Source organism: Hippopotamus amphibius, chromosome 1 (assembly GCF_030028045.1).
Source record: "Hippopotamus amphibius kiboko isolate mHipAmp2 chromosome 1, mHipAmp2.hap2, whole genome shotgun sequence".
NCBI lineage: Eukaryota > Metazoa > Chordata > Mammalia > Artiodactyla > Hippopotamidae > Hippopotamus > Hippopotamus amphibius.
This window is the reverse complement of record NC_080186.1, coordinates 78,388,385-78,405,495: the sequence shown is the minus strand read 5'-3', so window position 1 is coordinate 78,405,495 and position 17,111 is coordinate 78,388,385. Positions and strand designations below refer to the sequence as shown.

The 17,111-nt window shown below is 34.6% G+C and overlaps 1 protein-coding gene across 9 annotated transcripts in view; it reads left to right on the top strand.

Annotated features, from left to right (window-relative positions):
* Nucleotides 1-15,883, top strand: part of LEPR (leptin receptor) — a 133,744-nt gene extending 117,861 nt beyond the window's left edge. For 8 of the 9 annotated variants that reach the window (XM_057717283.1, XM_057717260.1, XM_057717284.1 and 5 more), the window contains 3 exons: nt 584-686; nt 2,091-2,166; nt 12,061-14,415. In XM_057717283.1, coding sequence (XP_057573266.1) covers nt 584-686; nt 2,091-2,166; nt 12,061-12,078 — 197 coding nt within the window. In that variant the 3' untranslated portion in view covers nt 12,079-14,415. Of the gene's footprint in view, nt 1-583; nt 687-2,090; nt 2,167-12,060; nt 14,416-15,064 lie in introns of those variants that run through there. The other variant, XM_057717287.1, reaches the window with a different exon arrangement.
* Nucleotides 15,884-17,111: the final 1,228 nt, after the last annotated feature.

Sequence of the window (17,111 nt, the reverse complement as noted above, 5' to 3'; positions counted from 1 at the left end):
AGTGAAATGAAGGGACAGAGTTAATATGTGGTGCTTTAGTAAGGATGGCCAAAAATGGTCTTTTTCTCCATGAAGGTGATATTTGGGTAAAGTCCTGCAAGGACAAAGGGGAGGAGCATTTCGGCAAAGGGATAGCAAGTGCACAGGCCCTGAAGACTGAGCATGCTTGGCGGTTCAGGAAACAGTAAGGAGGGCAGTGTGTCTGGAGTGAGCAAGACAGAGGCTGGTGGATGTCGTAGGCTGCCTTCTCCAGAAGCAGATGCTGAAACCGAGAGTCATCATGACAACTTTGATCGACACTTTGACTCATATAACCTAAAAGTGACCAGATGGAGAGAGTTGGCAAATAAGTACTTTTGAAAAACTGTTTTGCTACATTATAAGAAGCATAATTCTGAACAAAATAATAATAATTTTATTAATATGATCAAAGATATACTTTTATCTTCCTCTTTCTGATTTTTATATCTTTAAAGCTCATTCAGATTTATGATGAAATCAGAAAAAAGTCTATTATAATTTTTGATTCAGAAAGATGTTATTTTCTCAAGCCTCTGAATTGTGTGAATTTTTTCTTTTTCAGATAATGAAAAACACCAGCGTGATGCAGGTCTATATGTAATTGTACCCATAATTATTTCCTCTTCAGTCTTATTGCTTGGAACATTGTTAATATCACACCAAAGGTACTGTACTTGGTGTTAAAAATCTTGAGCATATTTAAACCTTGATTTAAAATCCAAATCAGAAACACTAAAGTGTTCTAAATATCTTTTTATGTATTTGATGGCAATGAGATGGCATAAAAAGAGAAAGCCTGATTTCAGGAAACCACACTCTGTTTTGCTAGTACACACAGCCTCAGGGCAGAAATTAGTTTTTTTTCTTTTTAATGTATATACATTCATGAAATAACAAGCTTATGATAGGAAATCTTAGGCACTATGCTCTCAGAGGTGACATGAATGGCTTTCAGAGTTGTACAATCTAGGTTGAGGACTTCTAGTGGTGAAGATTTATCTGAAGCCATCAGTTCACTTATGGTCAGTAGGCATTCTGCTTTTTAAATGTCAGCACTGTGTGGCTCCATTCTGTTTGGTTTGGCAAATGGCCTTGAATTTCTTTCTTTTCTTTTTTTTTTAGAAATGGGTATTTATTTCTTCTTTTTATAATTTTTTTTTAAAGATGAAACTTTTTCTTTTACTGTTTTATTTTCTTCTTTAACTGCATTGTGTCTTTGTTGCTGTACCCAGGCTTTCTCTAGTTGCGGAGAGCAGGGGCTACTCTTCAATGCAGAGCGCAGGCTTCTCATTGAGGTGGCTTCTCTTGTTGCAGAGCACGGGCTCTAGGTGCACAGGCTTCAGTAGTTGCAGCATGCAAGCTCAGTAGTTGCGGTGCATGGACTCAGTAGTTGTGGTGTGTGGGCTCAGTAGTTGTGGCTCGAGGGCTCTAGAGTGCAGGCTCAGTAGTTGTGGCACACAGGCTTAGTTGCTGTATGGCATGTGGGATCATCCTACACCAGGGATCGAACCCGTGTCCCCTGCTTTGGCAGGTGGATTCTTAACCACTGCACTACCAAGGAAGTCCCTGGCCTTGAATTTCTTGGATGGCCCCATCTCATCACTCTGTGCTGAGAGGTCTGGACCATTGAGGTTATTTCACACATGCTAAATCTCTACAGAAACTTTTGTCTTCTAGCAATGAAGAGCAAAAAGTGATTTTACAATCTGAATTTATCTTTGAGTCACGTGAGCTGATGGGGCCATATCCAGTAGAATTGTTTCTGAAACTCAGTTGATGGCCATATTTAATATTTTATTTGCTCTGAGAAAAACCTGTGCAAATTATTTAGCACAGTGCCTGGCAAACAGTTTGCAATAAGTGTTGACTATTTTTATTATAGTGATCATTGACTGTGGTCTAGACAGAAAGTTGGTGGAGATCTTCATGGGATAGTATGCAAAAGTGAATCTGATACTACTGAGGCATAACTAGTCTGGTAGATTATTTCTAGTTTGTACACATTAACTGTTAACATTTTCAATGTGAATGTCTTTCTCTGATTCTAATGCCTTGTTTATCTCTTGTAGGATGAAAAAGCTGTTTTGGGAAGATGTTCCAAATCCCAAGAATTGTTCCTGGGCACAAGGACTTAATTTTCAGAAGGTCCCTTTTTCAATTTTTTAAACCCCAAAATATATAAGATTGCATTTTAGATGCTATATGCCTTCTAGAGCTTCAAACATTTTTAAAGGTTAAAACATTCTAAGGATGTGGTTTAAATCTTATTTTATTCAATTCATCTTAATATAAGTCTATTTAATCTGTTATTTGTTTTCAAGAATAGCAAGATGCAAGGATTTGAAACCAGGACAAAACAAAATTCAATAGGTAGTTTAACATCTGAGTTAACAATATACATATCTTTCTTCTGTGTCACAGTATATAATAAAATAAATATGAGTATTAGAGTCAAATCTGATGGAGAACAAATATTTGTATATACTTTTTTTGGTATAAATTGATTGTCCTTGGGAAAAGGCTGGAATCGATATTTTTTTAACCCTTGCAATTATCTCCATAATTACTTAAATCAATTAAAAACTATATAAATAATCCTTTCCTCAAACACTGCAATCTGAAAAATGCAGTTATCACAATAAAGCTTATATTTATGACAATAGTTCCTTTCAAGCTATTTTATGAAAGTCAACTCTAATAATTTGCACTTATGTCTCTAATAGAATTTTTCAGAAAACTCTAGAGTTTAACAGATGTATCATTAATTTCCATAATTTCCTTGGAGCAAGTTTGATTGCCACCTGTAAAATTGGGAAAATAGAATTCAATTTTCTTGGCAAAATATCTGCATGTTGTTTTGAACAATAATCATATGGAACTTATCATGCAGTCTCAATTGTGTCATCATTAGTCACTGTTACAAGTCTTCAGTGATTTTCTTTTAGCTACAAGATCAAGTACAGTCCCTTTAAGCTAGTACTCAATGACTTCCCTCTACAATCTGTTATCAACCTACAGATTTCATTTTTTCTGTCATGTGCCTTAGTCATGTCTGTACTATCCCTCTCACGTCTACAGACTCTTCCACGTTAATGAAAACCTTGCTCTAAGCTCTTCTTTCCCCAAACCTTCTGTGAACAAATGTGGTTCAGAAGAATTTCTGTCCCCTTTAAGCTTCTGGTGCATTTTACTGTTTATTGTGAAGAGCGTTCTGAGTTCAAGGGCTGTGTTTTACCAATCACCAATATTTAGTACTTTACATTTACCTCCTTCTGCTAAATGCAAAATACTAAAGTCAGGATTCATTAATGACTTGCTGATATCTTATAATAGTGTCCATTTATTTATGTGCAAATCACTGATGCATATTCTTACATTCATTAAGCTTTTTACTTCAATTATCAATATCTCAGTTTCCTCTCCTATAAAATGAGGTTTAATAGAACTGACCTCATTGGGTTGTTTTGGGGATTAAAGAAGATAGTACTTCTAATATAGTAGTGTCTCAATAAATGCTAGTTATCGTTATTTTACATATTTACATGTTTTACATTGTTATTCTTTCAGTTACCCTCTGGGATAAGTATTATCATCTCTATTTCAAAGAAAAGACCTAAAGCTTATAATGGCTAGGTAACTTGTTTTAGAGTCTGGCTTAGTTTACTAATTTGTCTGACTTTGGAGCCTGTTCTGTTAGTAACTGTTCTCTCTGGCTTTCATATATATATATATATATATATATATATATATATATATATATATATATATATATATATATATAAAATTTTTTTTTTTTTGGTAATGACCCACAGTGAGAAATATGCTTTACCTTGCAACCTAGTAAATGCATAGATGTAGATAATATGCAAAACTGGAACAAAAGATTTAAAAAATACTGGCTACAGTCCTCTAAATTCATTCACAAACTAACGGATATGATTTGCGTTTAGGAAAACAGTGCTCTACAGTTTACCAGTGAATGAGTGAGTGAACAAATATGTAATATTGTGGGCAAAACAATGCAAACAAGTAAATTGTAATCTTTCAGTGAAAGAGACAGGGCCATATCTTTATTCATGGTAGCAGTGTAGTTTTACATAAGATCATTCTCTTTCTAGAGACTTCACTTTGCCCAAATGTAAGCAGCCCCACACCCATGCACCTCTCAGCTATGCCCTTACTCACTGTAAGCCACGGAATCTCCTTTCATTAAAACAGAGCTGATGATTTTTGCAATTAGTAAAATATTTTTCTTCTTTCTCTTCCGTTATGAATTCTTACAGTGACATTTATTGTAGTGATAGCAATATTTCAGCCGTATGTATTTGTTTGTCATTCATTCATTCATTCAACAAGCACATAATGAAAATAAGTATTTACATGTAAGTCTAGGATGTTGCTGGGCTCTGGGAAAACAATTTTTAAGAGATTCTCCTTACCATCTAGGCAGTAAGACAGTGAGGTCATAAAGGAGGGACTAGGTTAAAAGCAGAATGAAACGTCTTCTTTTCTCTCTCTAAAATGGTTTATTCATTTTAAAATTCAATCATTAGTTCATCCCATCCATTTATTCAAGGGATATTTTTTGAATAGTTACCCTATGCCATCACTATGCTAGGCCTTGGGGTTAAAATGGTCAGGAAACAGAAATTCTTGGAATGTACAGTCTATGGGGAAGATAAGCATTAATCAATTTATAACTGAAATAACATAAAATATAAGTGTTATATAGAATATATGTTATGATAATATCACAGACACTAATAATGACAAATGATGTGTTGTGAAAGTAAGGGGCCCGGTGTGCTGAGCACAGTGTGTGGGATGGGGCTGAGTAGGTGAAGTTAGGAAAGCGACAGGTGAGCTAAGATCTGGAAGATGAGTAGTCAGTAATGAGGATTTGCGATGGAGGGTAGAGCCCAGGCAGGTCCACCTGTGAATACGAAGCTCTGTGGTAGGAGGGACCTTAGCACATTCACAAACTGAACACAGGAAGATTAAAAGACAAAGAGTAAGGAGGAGGTTATTTTTCTTAAATATTGGGGTTTTTTTCTTCTTTTAATATGAGAGGAGTTTTGTCAGAAAAACCTAAATACCTGTCTAAATACAAATTTAAAAGCTTCACCGTGTCAGCACATATAAATGCAGGGAATAGTTATCTTACTGTCTCTTTCCGAGAAGCTAAAACACTCTGTCTTCAACATGCTAAGCTCTGAAATCTCCTCTATGAACCACCAGGAAAATGGTTTCTAAGTGTTTACTAGGGCGGGGGAATGATCAGACTCACCTTAGCAAAATGCAGTTTGAACCTGCACCAAATGGTTTTTCCCTTTTCCAGAAAATGTCCAACATAAAGTAAACACTTGGTGGATGTGGGCTGAGTCGGTGACTGTAGCCTATGCATCACCCCCACTGTCTCACTGGCTCCCTCTGCAGGAGTGTAATGCCACAGCAGGTCACCTGGCAGACATATACAATACACAGAAGCATCGCTACATTTCGCCAGGCTCTGGTAAACTGAGGAAGTGTGAAGAATGTTTAAGAACAGTGGGTGTGAATGTCCTTATTTGTAAGACTGATTTTTTTTTTTTACTTTTGCAAATGTTAGACTTTATAATCTTGTAAGATATTCTTTAAGCACAACTAGCCCTCAAGATACTTAGTTTATCACTGGGGCTTAACAGGAATAAATCAGTTTGGGGAATATATCAGGAATATTTGAAGAGTAAAGAAGAATATAATTTCAAAGATTTTTCTAATGATAAAAATCTAATCTTTTAAAATTTAATAACCTCTTAAAATCTCACCTCCTACTTTAATCTCCTAAATAATTAAAATATATTTTTTAAGGAAAAATAGTAAAATTCGCATTATATTTCTAAAGAGGGCAAGACAAATTTACTATCTGCTCCATACTTTCATATTCATATTATTTTATTTAATTCTGTCATAGACCTATTAGCCTTATGTTTTCTGATGACAAAACTGAGGCTCAGAGTGTTTCAGTAACTTGTCTTGATCATTCAGCCTGTAGGTGTAAAAACCTCGGTTAAATTCAGGTCCATTGGACTCACATTGATACCCTTGCCATCAATTCCATATGTATTGCTTAATGTACTTAATGCCACTAAATCATACACTTAAAAATAGTTGAAATGGTAAATTTTATGTTATGTATATCAGCACTCACAAAAATTGGCAAAGGATCAGAATAGACATTTCTGCAAAGAAGATATACAAATAGCTAATAAGCACAAATGAATATATGCTCAGCATCATTAGTGATTAGGGGAATGCAAACCAAAGCACAAGATAGCACTTTACGCCGGCCAGGATAGCTGTAGTAAAAACGGCAGATATCAAGAGTTGGTAAGAATGTGGAGAAATCTCAACTTTCATACACTGCTGGCGGGAATGTTACAATGGTGCAGCCTTTTTGGAAAACAGTCTGACAATTCTCCAACAGTTAAACGTAGAATTACCATATGACCCATGTGACCCACTAGAAATGAAATCATATATCCACACAGAAACTTGTACGTGAATGCTCATAGCAGCCGTGTTCATAATGGTCAAAACATGGGAACAACCCAGATATCCGCCAAGTGATGAATGGGTAAGCAAAATGTGAGATTTCCAATTCTAAAACAAAAGGAAACAAACAAAAAACCCACAACGTATTGCAAAGCAAACAGACTGTGGGAGCTCATTGTTTTTAAAAACCATTCAAATACAGTATTGTTTGAAAGGAGGTAATAATTTTTATATAAACTATCTCCCTTCATTTGTTCTTCAAATTCAAATTTTTTTGAACATTGATTTTTATCTATACCTGTAATCTCTAGACACCAAACCTGATGTCTAAAATGTTCCCTAAAATTATTTTTTTCTACTTTTTAAGCTATCATTCTTCTTCCCTTTGGTTTATAGTAAATCTAAATCCATATTAAACCTGTTAAGTATACAAATCAAAGATGAAAAAGCTAGTATTTTGAGATATTTCCCCCCAAACCCACATTTGTTTAAAACAACAGTGTGTCAGAATAGGATAATACTTTGTGTGGTGAAAATTCTCTCATATAATTTCCCCTTGATTTTCTTTCCTTTGTATGTTCCACTTCCTTTTACCCTTTAAAATCATTTTTAAGTCAATATAAATATATAGAATGGAATAATATAAAAACATCTGTGTACCACACAATATCTTAAAATTTTCTCATATTTGCCTCATATGTTTTTATTAATGAAAATTATAGATAAAGTTTTTCCTGCTTGTTGCCCTTACTAGTTTTGGTCTCTCCTTCCCTTCCAAGGGCACCCACTTTCAAGAATATAGTATGTATTCGTCTAATTTGTGTTTTTATAATTTTCTATACCTGCATGTGTTTATCCATGACCAATGAACAGTAATGCATTTAGTTATTGTTAATGTTAATATATTTCCCATATCATTCAAAATTATTTTCTCTGCATTCTTTTTGAGATATCTTCATGTTGATATAGTAATTTTGTTTAATCATTTGGATTGGTCCATAGTATTCCATCCTATGAATATACACCATGATTCATATATCCATTCCCCTGCTGGTAGATATTCAAGTTGTTTGAAAACTCTTTTCTATTTATTACAAACAATACTACAGGACACATGGTTGTATATGTCTCTTTGTTTTCTGGGAATATATGTCTTGATGTGTCCCATTATTTTAAAAAATCATTTTGCATTAGTGTATGCCCAGTGTGTATGGTTTAATAGTGAAATAGGATGGAAGAGCATTTATTGGACAGTATAGTCGCCTTCTCCACCCCTCTCTACCTTTCGTCTTGCTTTCCAAGTGCCATTACGTTAAACTGGTTTGCTTTTAATTTTTCCGATAGGTCACCTTTATATTTCTAAAAATAATGTGCTTATGCCGTTATAAAATGTAAACATTATTTACTGATTTCTGGCTATGATGAGGATTTACTTACACACGCTTTTCCTCCACTCCTTCCCCCATGTTCTTACCACATATTGTTTGTCACTTTTTTCGGTTCCTTCAGTAATCACTCTGCAACCTCAGAAGAATCTTCTTAAACTCCATTTCTTGTTCCAAGAAATAGAGACTGTTTCTTTGAGCTCCCCTTCACCTTGTTTTTGTTTTTTAAATTAAAATAATGACATTAGCACTCTAACCCTTCCCTCCACTTCTCCCTCCACTTCCCAATCTCTGTCAACTGTAGCTTTACACTTTTACTTAAGTCAGGGTCGATAACACACTGTGCTGTAATTTGTCTGTGGGTTCATTTTAAAAACAAAAAAACCAATAAACCACATTTGCATTGTTATGAGTATGTAAATATTGTTCCTTGCAGAGCGAAGGAATATAATGTGATTATATTACCACACTTCTTAGAGAATACTTTTTAGAAAGATTTTAGAAACACTCCACCCTGTTGATCTAAATTGTGCCAAATTTTAGTTGGCTTCATTTTTAGTTTTTATGTTTTGTTTTTGTTTTGTTTTGCTTTTTCTAGAGCTTCATAAAAAATTTTTGTTTTAACCTACTGTGTACTGCTATTAAATAAGCTTCTTCACTGGAGACCTGTTCCCGGGATACTCTGTCCAGGAAACCCTTTATCCTCCTACTGCGATCTGGATTAGGCCTTTTCTAAAATAGCTGCGAGCCATCACTCTGAATTTTCCCTTAACTGGTTTCTAGTGGATACTGTTTTCTAAATTTTTTTCGTTCCTCGTTTTTGATCAACTACTTCCTTATATAACCAGCTAGGAAATATTGTGTAAGTTGGAGTCTTTGTATGCCTGAAATTCTCTTTGTTGTGCCTTCCTTTATTGATATTTTTTGGAATATCAATTTCTAGGTTAAACAAGGCTTTCCAATAAAACTTTGAGACAATTCCTGCCTTATTATCTAGCATCCGGTATCACTTCTGAGAAGTCAGTTGCCATCCTGATTTTTACTTCTCACTGGTTACTTGCAGTTTTCTCGCATTTAAAATATTCTTGCCATTATTGATGTTCTAAAATTTTAGTGACAAGTCTGAATTTAATTAGGGAGATTCTTTTTCATTTAACTTTGTTCTCATTTGAAGACACTTTTGATACCATGTCTCCTATCAACGCTGAGAAATTATATTATTTCTTTGGTAACTTTCTGTCCTCATTTCTTTGGATCTCTTTCTAGAACATGTGTTAGGTGGATGTTGGGCCCTCTGCATGGGTCTTCTAAATTTCCTGTATCTTCTCTAATATGTTCTGTTTCTTGGTCCTTCTGTTTTATGTTTGAGACCTTACCAAACCCTATTCTTTCAGTGCATCTGTTGAACTTTTATATGCTATTTATATTTGTAAATCTCTAAGTATTCATTTTCAATGTATTCTATTCTGGTTTTATGCATGCAGTATTTTCTTGTCTTACTAGAAATACCAATTAGAGGATCACTGTTTGTTTTAAAAATTCTCTTGTCTTCTATTCCCTGAATTCTCTGTTTCTACTGGGATCATGTTCTCCTCATGTTTATCTTAGTGTTTTTAAAAAATCTTGCACTTTCCCCAAATATCTGGTAATCCTTTGTCTTTCTTTGTTTTTCTTTCATGTTTAAGAATAAAATAATAGACAGGCTGACTGGGAGAGGCTAAGGCACATATGCAAGGATTGTTGTCCTGGGTGGGTAGACAGGGGTCTGGCTAGATGGGGAAGGATACACTCATAGACACTAATACCCCATAGCAGCTAGATTCCTCCTCAGATAATTTCCTAATTATTTTTGAGCACAAAACCTCAGTTTGGGTGTGAAGAGTATGAAGGCTCTTCCATGTGCAGCAGAGGGGTAGACGAGCCCCATTCCATATGTAGAGTTTCCAGTTTTCAGCCAAAGGTCTAATTTCTTCCTGTGTTTTTACCTACCATTTCTTTCTTTTTTCTTTTTTTTTTTTTTTTAATATTTGTTTACTTATTTATTTTTGGCTGTGTTGGGTCTTCATTGCTGCACACGGGCTTTCTCTAGTTGCTGCGAGCGGGGGCCACTCTTTGCTGCGGTTCACAAGCTTCTCATTGTGGTGGCTTCTCTTGTTGTGGAGCACAGGCTCTAGGCACACGGGCTTCAGTAGTTGTGGCACACGGGCTCAATAGGTGTGGCTCACGGGCTCTAGAGCACAGGCTCAGTAGTTGTGGTGCATGGGCTTAGTTGCTCCACAGCATGTGGGATCTTTCCGGACCAGGGCTCGAACCCATGTCCCCTGCATTGGCAGGAGGATTCTTAACCACTGCGCCAGCAGGGAAGTCCTACCTGCCATTTCTTCATCGCCCGCCGCCCTCCCTCCCATTTCCACTGTATTCAACAGGGCAAACTTTCTTTTCACCTAGAGCTCCCTCTGGAAATATTCTGGTCTACAGCTTCCTTTGTTCATCTCCTTTGGTCTACACTCTTCCACTTGTGTTGCATCTTTTAGAAATTCAAAATATCATTCCTCTTAATTTCCTCTGATTACCTTCTTTGTTGTGGGTATATATTTGATATATTCATGTACTTTCATTCTAACAAGGTCTCTACAGAGATGAGAGAGAAATATATATGCTCAGACTGCCATCTTGAACCAGAATACTTCCCCACACCACTTCTTGTGATACTTTAGGAATCACAATCTTTAACAATATTATAAATCAAGTATACTTCAATAAAATAAATGAAAAAAAGAATCTTTTTTTAAGTTTTTAAATAAGATAAACATAAAAATTTTAAACAAAGGTTGAATTCTTGTAGGAAAATGTATTTTAGTGGGTCAATAACCTTGCTTTTCTTCTAATTCAAATTTCACAGTGTTTAAAAGACTAGCCAATTTGTTTTTGTTTTTTACCTTTTTCTTTAGCATTTTTGTCTGATCTATTACTTCCTTCCTCTAAATCCAAATTTGAGGTGGGAGTGGTGTAACCCTACTCCTTTGTTGTCCATTTATGTCTGTTTCCACAGGAGTATACTCCCTTAACAACCTACTCTAGAGTGTTGAATCTAAAACCGAATGGATTTTTTTCTTGTGATTCAAAGACTCTCCCAGATTCCTCAGCCTGTTCTAATTCTCTAAAGAAACTCAGCAACCCACAAACTCCCAGAACACCAGCCTCATGGATCTGAGGCAGCGCATCCCTGAAATTGCTAGAATGGCTTGGCAGAAGTGTGAAAGAACTGGTGCAGTTTCCAGTTAGAAATTCTTTCTAGAAAGGCATGTGACTGGGCTTAGGAGTGAATATTTCACTTCCCTAAAATATGACTTCTGTTTTCTCTATTTTCCTGTTCTTCTTTATATATGTGCCCTTGGGTTATAAGGAACCAGAAGTGAGGATGAATTTAATCAGTTCAAATTTATCACAACAAATAGAAAAAGCAAAACAACATGTTCTCCTCCCTACTTGTGTTTGGAATATCTTTTCATCTTCCGTTGTGTTATGGAAAGATTGTTGGATTACAAAAAAAGTCAGGGTCCTCATTCTACTATAATTAGCTGTGCAACTTTAAGCCTTGATTTCCTTTGTCTATAAAAAGGGAGAAATGTGGACCAGATGATTCCTTAGAACTTTTTTCTAGATTAAAAATTCACGATAGTGATTCTGTCATTCTATTCTTCTGTTTTCCAACTCTTTCTTTTAATTATTAAATTTTTGTTTTCAGAGATATACTCTTTTACTCTTTCTTATTCCAAACTTTTAATATTGCTGTTCCTCTACTTCCTTTTTATTTTTCCAGCTCTTTGTTGTTCTGTCCTTCTACTTATTCTGTTATTCCTCTATAGTTTTTCCTTTTCTGGGATCATTAAGACTGTCCTTACAGTGTGATATTAAGTCATGCATTAAGAAAGTGGAAGAGGCCACCTTAATTCAGAATTTTGTCTTTTCCTAAAACATGCATTACTCTAGTATAACACAAGAATTTATAATCCAGAACCCATGTCTGACAGAACATCTTTTTGAAATCTTTTATCTTTTGCTTTCTGAGTGATTTTTTTATTTTTCTTTCTTATTTTGTTTTATTTTATCTGAACAGAGAATGGACATTCTTTGAAGTCTAATCATGGTCACTACAGATGAACCCAATCTACCAACTTCCCAACATTCTATAGAGTATTAGAAGATTTTTACATTTTGAAGAAGGGGAGACAATCTAAAAAATTTTGATGGAACTATTGAGAACTAAAATACGGTGGATTACGTTGATATAGAACTTAAAATAGATGGGAAAATTGGGGTCAAGATATACTTTTGAGTCTAATTCAGTTTGCATGTATGATTACTTTTCAAGTCATCTAAAGTTTAAGAAGTAATATTTATGATCTGGCTTTTGATTTGTCATTTGTTTGGTTATAGAACATTAAAGAATTATGACTGTTGCTCTTACCACACATCTATTAGATATCATCAAATATATAGTAGACTATGCTGTAACTAGGTGAAAACTGCAACTTCTGACACATAGCTTTGTCAGTAAAATGGTTCTAAGTATAGAATGCAGTAAAAGTATTTGGTTCATATTTTTATGTCCAAAATTTTCCATTTTATATTCTTTTAGACACATCAGCCTATAAACTGACCCATTTGGGTATTCTTTTGAATGTCTTGTATTGATAGCTTTTATGTATATCTAACATTAATCAATATGGGGATTTTCATTTTCAATAGCCTTAAAAGTGGCTTAAGTGCTAACTTCCATTTCAGTTCAAAGAAAGACAGTTTGTTCTGGCCAAAGGCCAATAGAAGTTACAGTTCATTTCAGGGTAACCCAACATATCCAGCTCAGATTGACCCAATCAGAAAACACATCAGCCTCCAATTCAGCCTCCTCATGAAATTCTTGACTAAATTTAATTTATTTACACTGAACCACCCAGAGCTTCTGGCAGGCAGGGAAGGGGGCAGTGATGCAAAAAGGGAGACTCCTCGGAGCTTTTAGAACTAGTTCAAGGCAAACACAGGACTTTTCTACCTGAAAAGAAGACCACCCGCTATTTCTATGAATTTAACTTGTGTGCTATGCTGGTCATTTTCAAAATAAACCAAAGCCTGTGTCTGATGAACCCAATGATACTCAGACTTAGGATGTATGTGTATTACTTACATTTAGATTTCATTCATAGTTTGGTTTGAATCTAAAAAAACAAACAAACAAAAAATCAGGAAGAATGTGTCCTTTTCCCCCTTCATTGGCTTTTAATAGATGTCATTGGAATGTGAAATTGAAGTGTGAAAATATGAAAAGATATTCTTTAATTCTTACCAGCTGAATACATATTCAATATGCTCCCAGACTGTTCTAAAATCTTGAAAAATTAGTTGCGTATGGTGATTGAAATGATTTTGTAATAAACATACTTTTAAAAAATGTGACCCATTGATAAAATACACTTTATTAATATATGGCTATGTGATTTCTTAATTATTAATGAAATTTTTCATCAGATGCATTTGAAGACATGTAAATTATTTGGCATAATAATTAGTCCCCAATTCTGACATTTTAGAGGGCATGAAATATGCCAAACACGTCATTTGAAGAGCATCTGTGTGCTATGTGCTACTTGTATTTTTTGTTTTCATGTTGATAACATGAAATTCCTTTATTTGGAGACCTTAATTTCTAGGTTCATTTAAATTTTAAGAAATTCAGCACATATATAGTAGTAACCTTAAGAAAAAACAAAATGAGCAAGGAAATATTTGAAGGAAATTATATGTGTAATAGATTTCTTTCAGAAAGAAAATAGGCACAGGAACAGTTTTCTCTTCACATATTATGTTCATAGAATAATAGAAAAGGTTGTGTTAATATAGTATTTGCTATTACGCAGTATTTTAATATCTGTATAAGTCTATTCCATTATATTTGGTGTTTGGTATATTTATTCCTTTATAGTTATAATCATCAATATATTTCATTTAAAAGTTCAAACCTATGTTAAATGAATTGTGTTTTTATATGGAATATATTTGCCATGATGCAGAATAGTTGGTTATATTGTTATTTCAAGCAATAAATCTGAATTCATTCTATTAGTTTAAATATTGTAAAATTCAAAAGTTTAATTATATGTATAACATACAAACTGAACACATTTTCTATAGCACTTCATTTAGTTGTGTTAATTTTTCAATGTGATGTGTCTACAGTAGTTTTTATTTTGCATTTATTTTTTCAACATGTTTACATTGTATGAGTTGAGCTTTTTTGCACACAGATTCTTGCTTGTAGCTGCATGGCAGGATTTTTTGTTGTGATGTAACCACCATTCTTATAAAAAATATGCTGTGAATTTGTTTTGCATCTTTGTCTTCATTCCACATGTCCTATAGTTTGTATTTTTATATGAAGCTATTTATAAGGAATGGTAATTTAAAAGTCTGTGATCATCTCTTTCACCTTCATTGTTTTCAACAAATAGATATTCTTAGTTCTTATTTTCCAATAGTCATAAACAGATTTTTATTATGATGTAAGGCAGATAAGGTCACATATATTTTGCCTTCATATCATATATATGTCATGAAGTAGTTATTTTAGTTACCTTTGGGCAAGTTGTTTTGCTCATTCAGTTTTGTATCAATTTACTTTTTAAACTTGAGGGTAGAATTTTCAGTTTGCTATAAAATATTAGGAATTCTTCCAAAGATAGCACTTTCTAATTAAAATAACCAATCTTTATTGAGGACTAAGCACTTTCAGACACTATCTAATTTATTCCTTGCATAACACCATGAAGTAAATATTGAACACAATCTTACAGTTGAGGAAACTGAAAGACAGAGAGGTTAACGTACTTGTCCACAGTCACAGAAACAAGAGGACTCAAGTCTGTCTCATCTCACTTTTAAACACTGTCTTATACTGCCTCTCCCTTATGATTTTTGATCTCTTCACTTCAGTCTAAAACCAGTTAATTTGTGCTTACGTCCTTTAGTATTAACCTTTCACACTTCCATTTCTTCCATGATATCACAGTGAAGCAAAAAAAAAAAAAATTAATAAATCGAGCCTTAAAATGTGTCTTTTCTTTTAGCCAGAAACATTTGAGCATCTTTTTATCAAGCACACAGAATCAGCAACATTTGGTCCCCTTCTTTTGGAGCCTGAAACCATTTCAGAAGATATCAGTGTCGATACATCACGGAAAAATAAAGATGAGATGGTGCCACCAACAGTCTCTCTACTTTTGATGACTCCGGATCTTGAACAGGGTTCTATTAGTGACCAACGCAGCAGTGCTCACTTCTCTGAGGTTGAGAGCACAGAGATAACCTGTGAGGATGAAAGCAGGAGACAACCCTCTGTTAAATATGCCACCCTGCTCAGCAACTCTAAATCAGGTGAAACTGAGGAAGACCAAGGGCTTGTAAGTAGCTCAGTCAGCAAATGCTTCTCTAGCAACAGTTCTCTACCAAAGGATTCTTTCTCTAATAATTCATGGGAGATAGAAACCCAGGCATTTTTTATATTATCAGATCAGCATCCCAATATAATTTCACCACACCTTCCATTCTCAGAAGGATTGGATGAACTTTTGAAACTCGAGGGAAATTTCCCTGAAGAAAATAATGACGAAAGGTCTATCTATTACTTAGGAGTCACTTCAATCAAAAAGAGAGAGAGTGATGTGTTTTTGACCAGTGAATCAAGAGTGTTGTCCCCATTCCCAGCCCCCTGTTTATTCACCGACATCAGAATCCTCCAGGACAGTTGCTCACACCTTGTAGAAAATAACTTCAACTTAGGAACTTCTGGTCAGAAGACTTTTGTATCTTACATGCCTCAATTTCAGACTTGTTCCACTCAGACTCAGAAAATAGTGGAAAACAAGATGTGTGACCTAACGGTCTAATTTCAATCCAGAAACATCTCAGATTTATGATGTAATGAGTCATATGAAGGGTAACATATTCCACCATAGTGTTGGTTAGAGGAGAGAAAAGAAAATTGTGAGAGACGAATTTGAAAATGATTGTTCCAAAACTAATGGTATCTGTTGGTTTTCACTCAGTAATATAGACAAAAAATGTGAGAAAGCCTTAAGAGCCTAGTAATGTAGACCGACTCTTCTAATGATTCTGTTAATCAGCATCTTGAGAAGGTCTCCAGTGGCTTGTGTCTAGCTAGCCATAAACCCAAAATACGATTTTTTTCAAACGTTGAACCCATGTAGAAAGAGCTAAACATCTGAATTACATTCACATCTGAAAGAACACGTCGCGCTAACAAAACTTGTGAAATGTAACTGTATTTTCAAGGGTGTGGTTATTTTACCTTGAGTTGTCTTTGCTGTGCGCTAATTTACACAGACACACGATTATACCTAATAGGCATCCTTGTACATTTTAAAAGTATGCGATGTATTTGTATTTTGTGCTACTAGATTGTGTGATTTGAAGATGTTTCGATTTAACAAACTTCCCTTCAGCACTTACTCTGTGGTAGACACTCAACTAAATGTTGCAGGTAAATAGAGGATTTAGCCCTGGTCTAGGGGATATATTGATACTTGTGAAGATATACAAGAAACCAGTCTTTATGTATCAAATCTAAGATCTGTACCATGGAATGAAACTACCTATTAGAATGGTGATACCCACAACAGGTATTTTGATGGAAACACAAGCGCTTATGAAAACGTAATGTCTGCCTTACATCTTCTCTATAAAGATGTTGAAATGCTCACTTTCTGATACAGATTCTCACTTGCATGTATACTATTTTTTTCTCACCTACTGAGCATTCTCTCTCTATATAAACCAACCACTGTGCTTATACTTTCCATACTTTAGCTCAATTAATTATTGAAGTAATTGTATGAGACACGTATTACTATTACATTCCTTTTAAAGATTAGAAGAGTAAGTAATTTGCCCAAGGTCACAGAATTGGTGGAATCCAGATATAAACCGAAATCTTTTTAATGCTAGTGATTATGTTTTTAACCCATACCTTACATTATCATCCATTAAAAAAACTGACTTGTAATCAAATAAAATTTATTAAGTAGAAATATAATGCTGGATGAAAATTAAGTGAGAATTACACGGATGTTGTCTTTGCCTTTGAAGACTCTAATG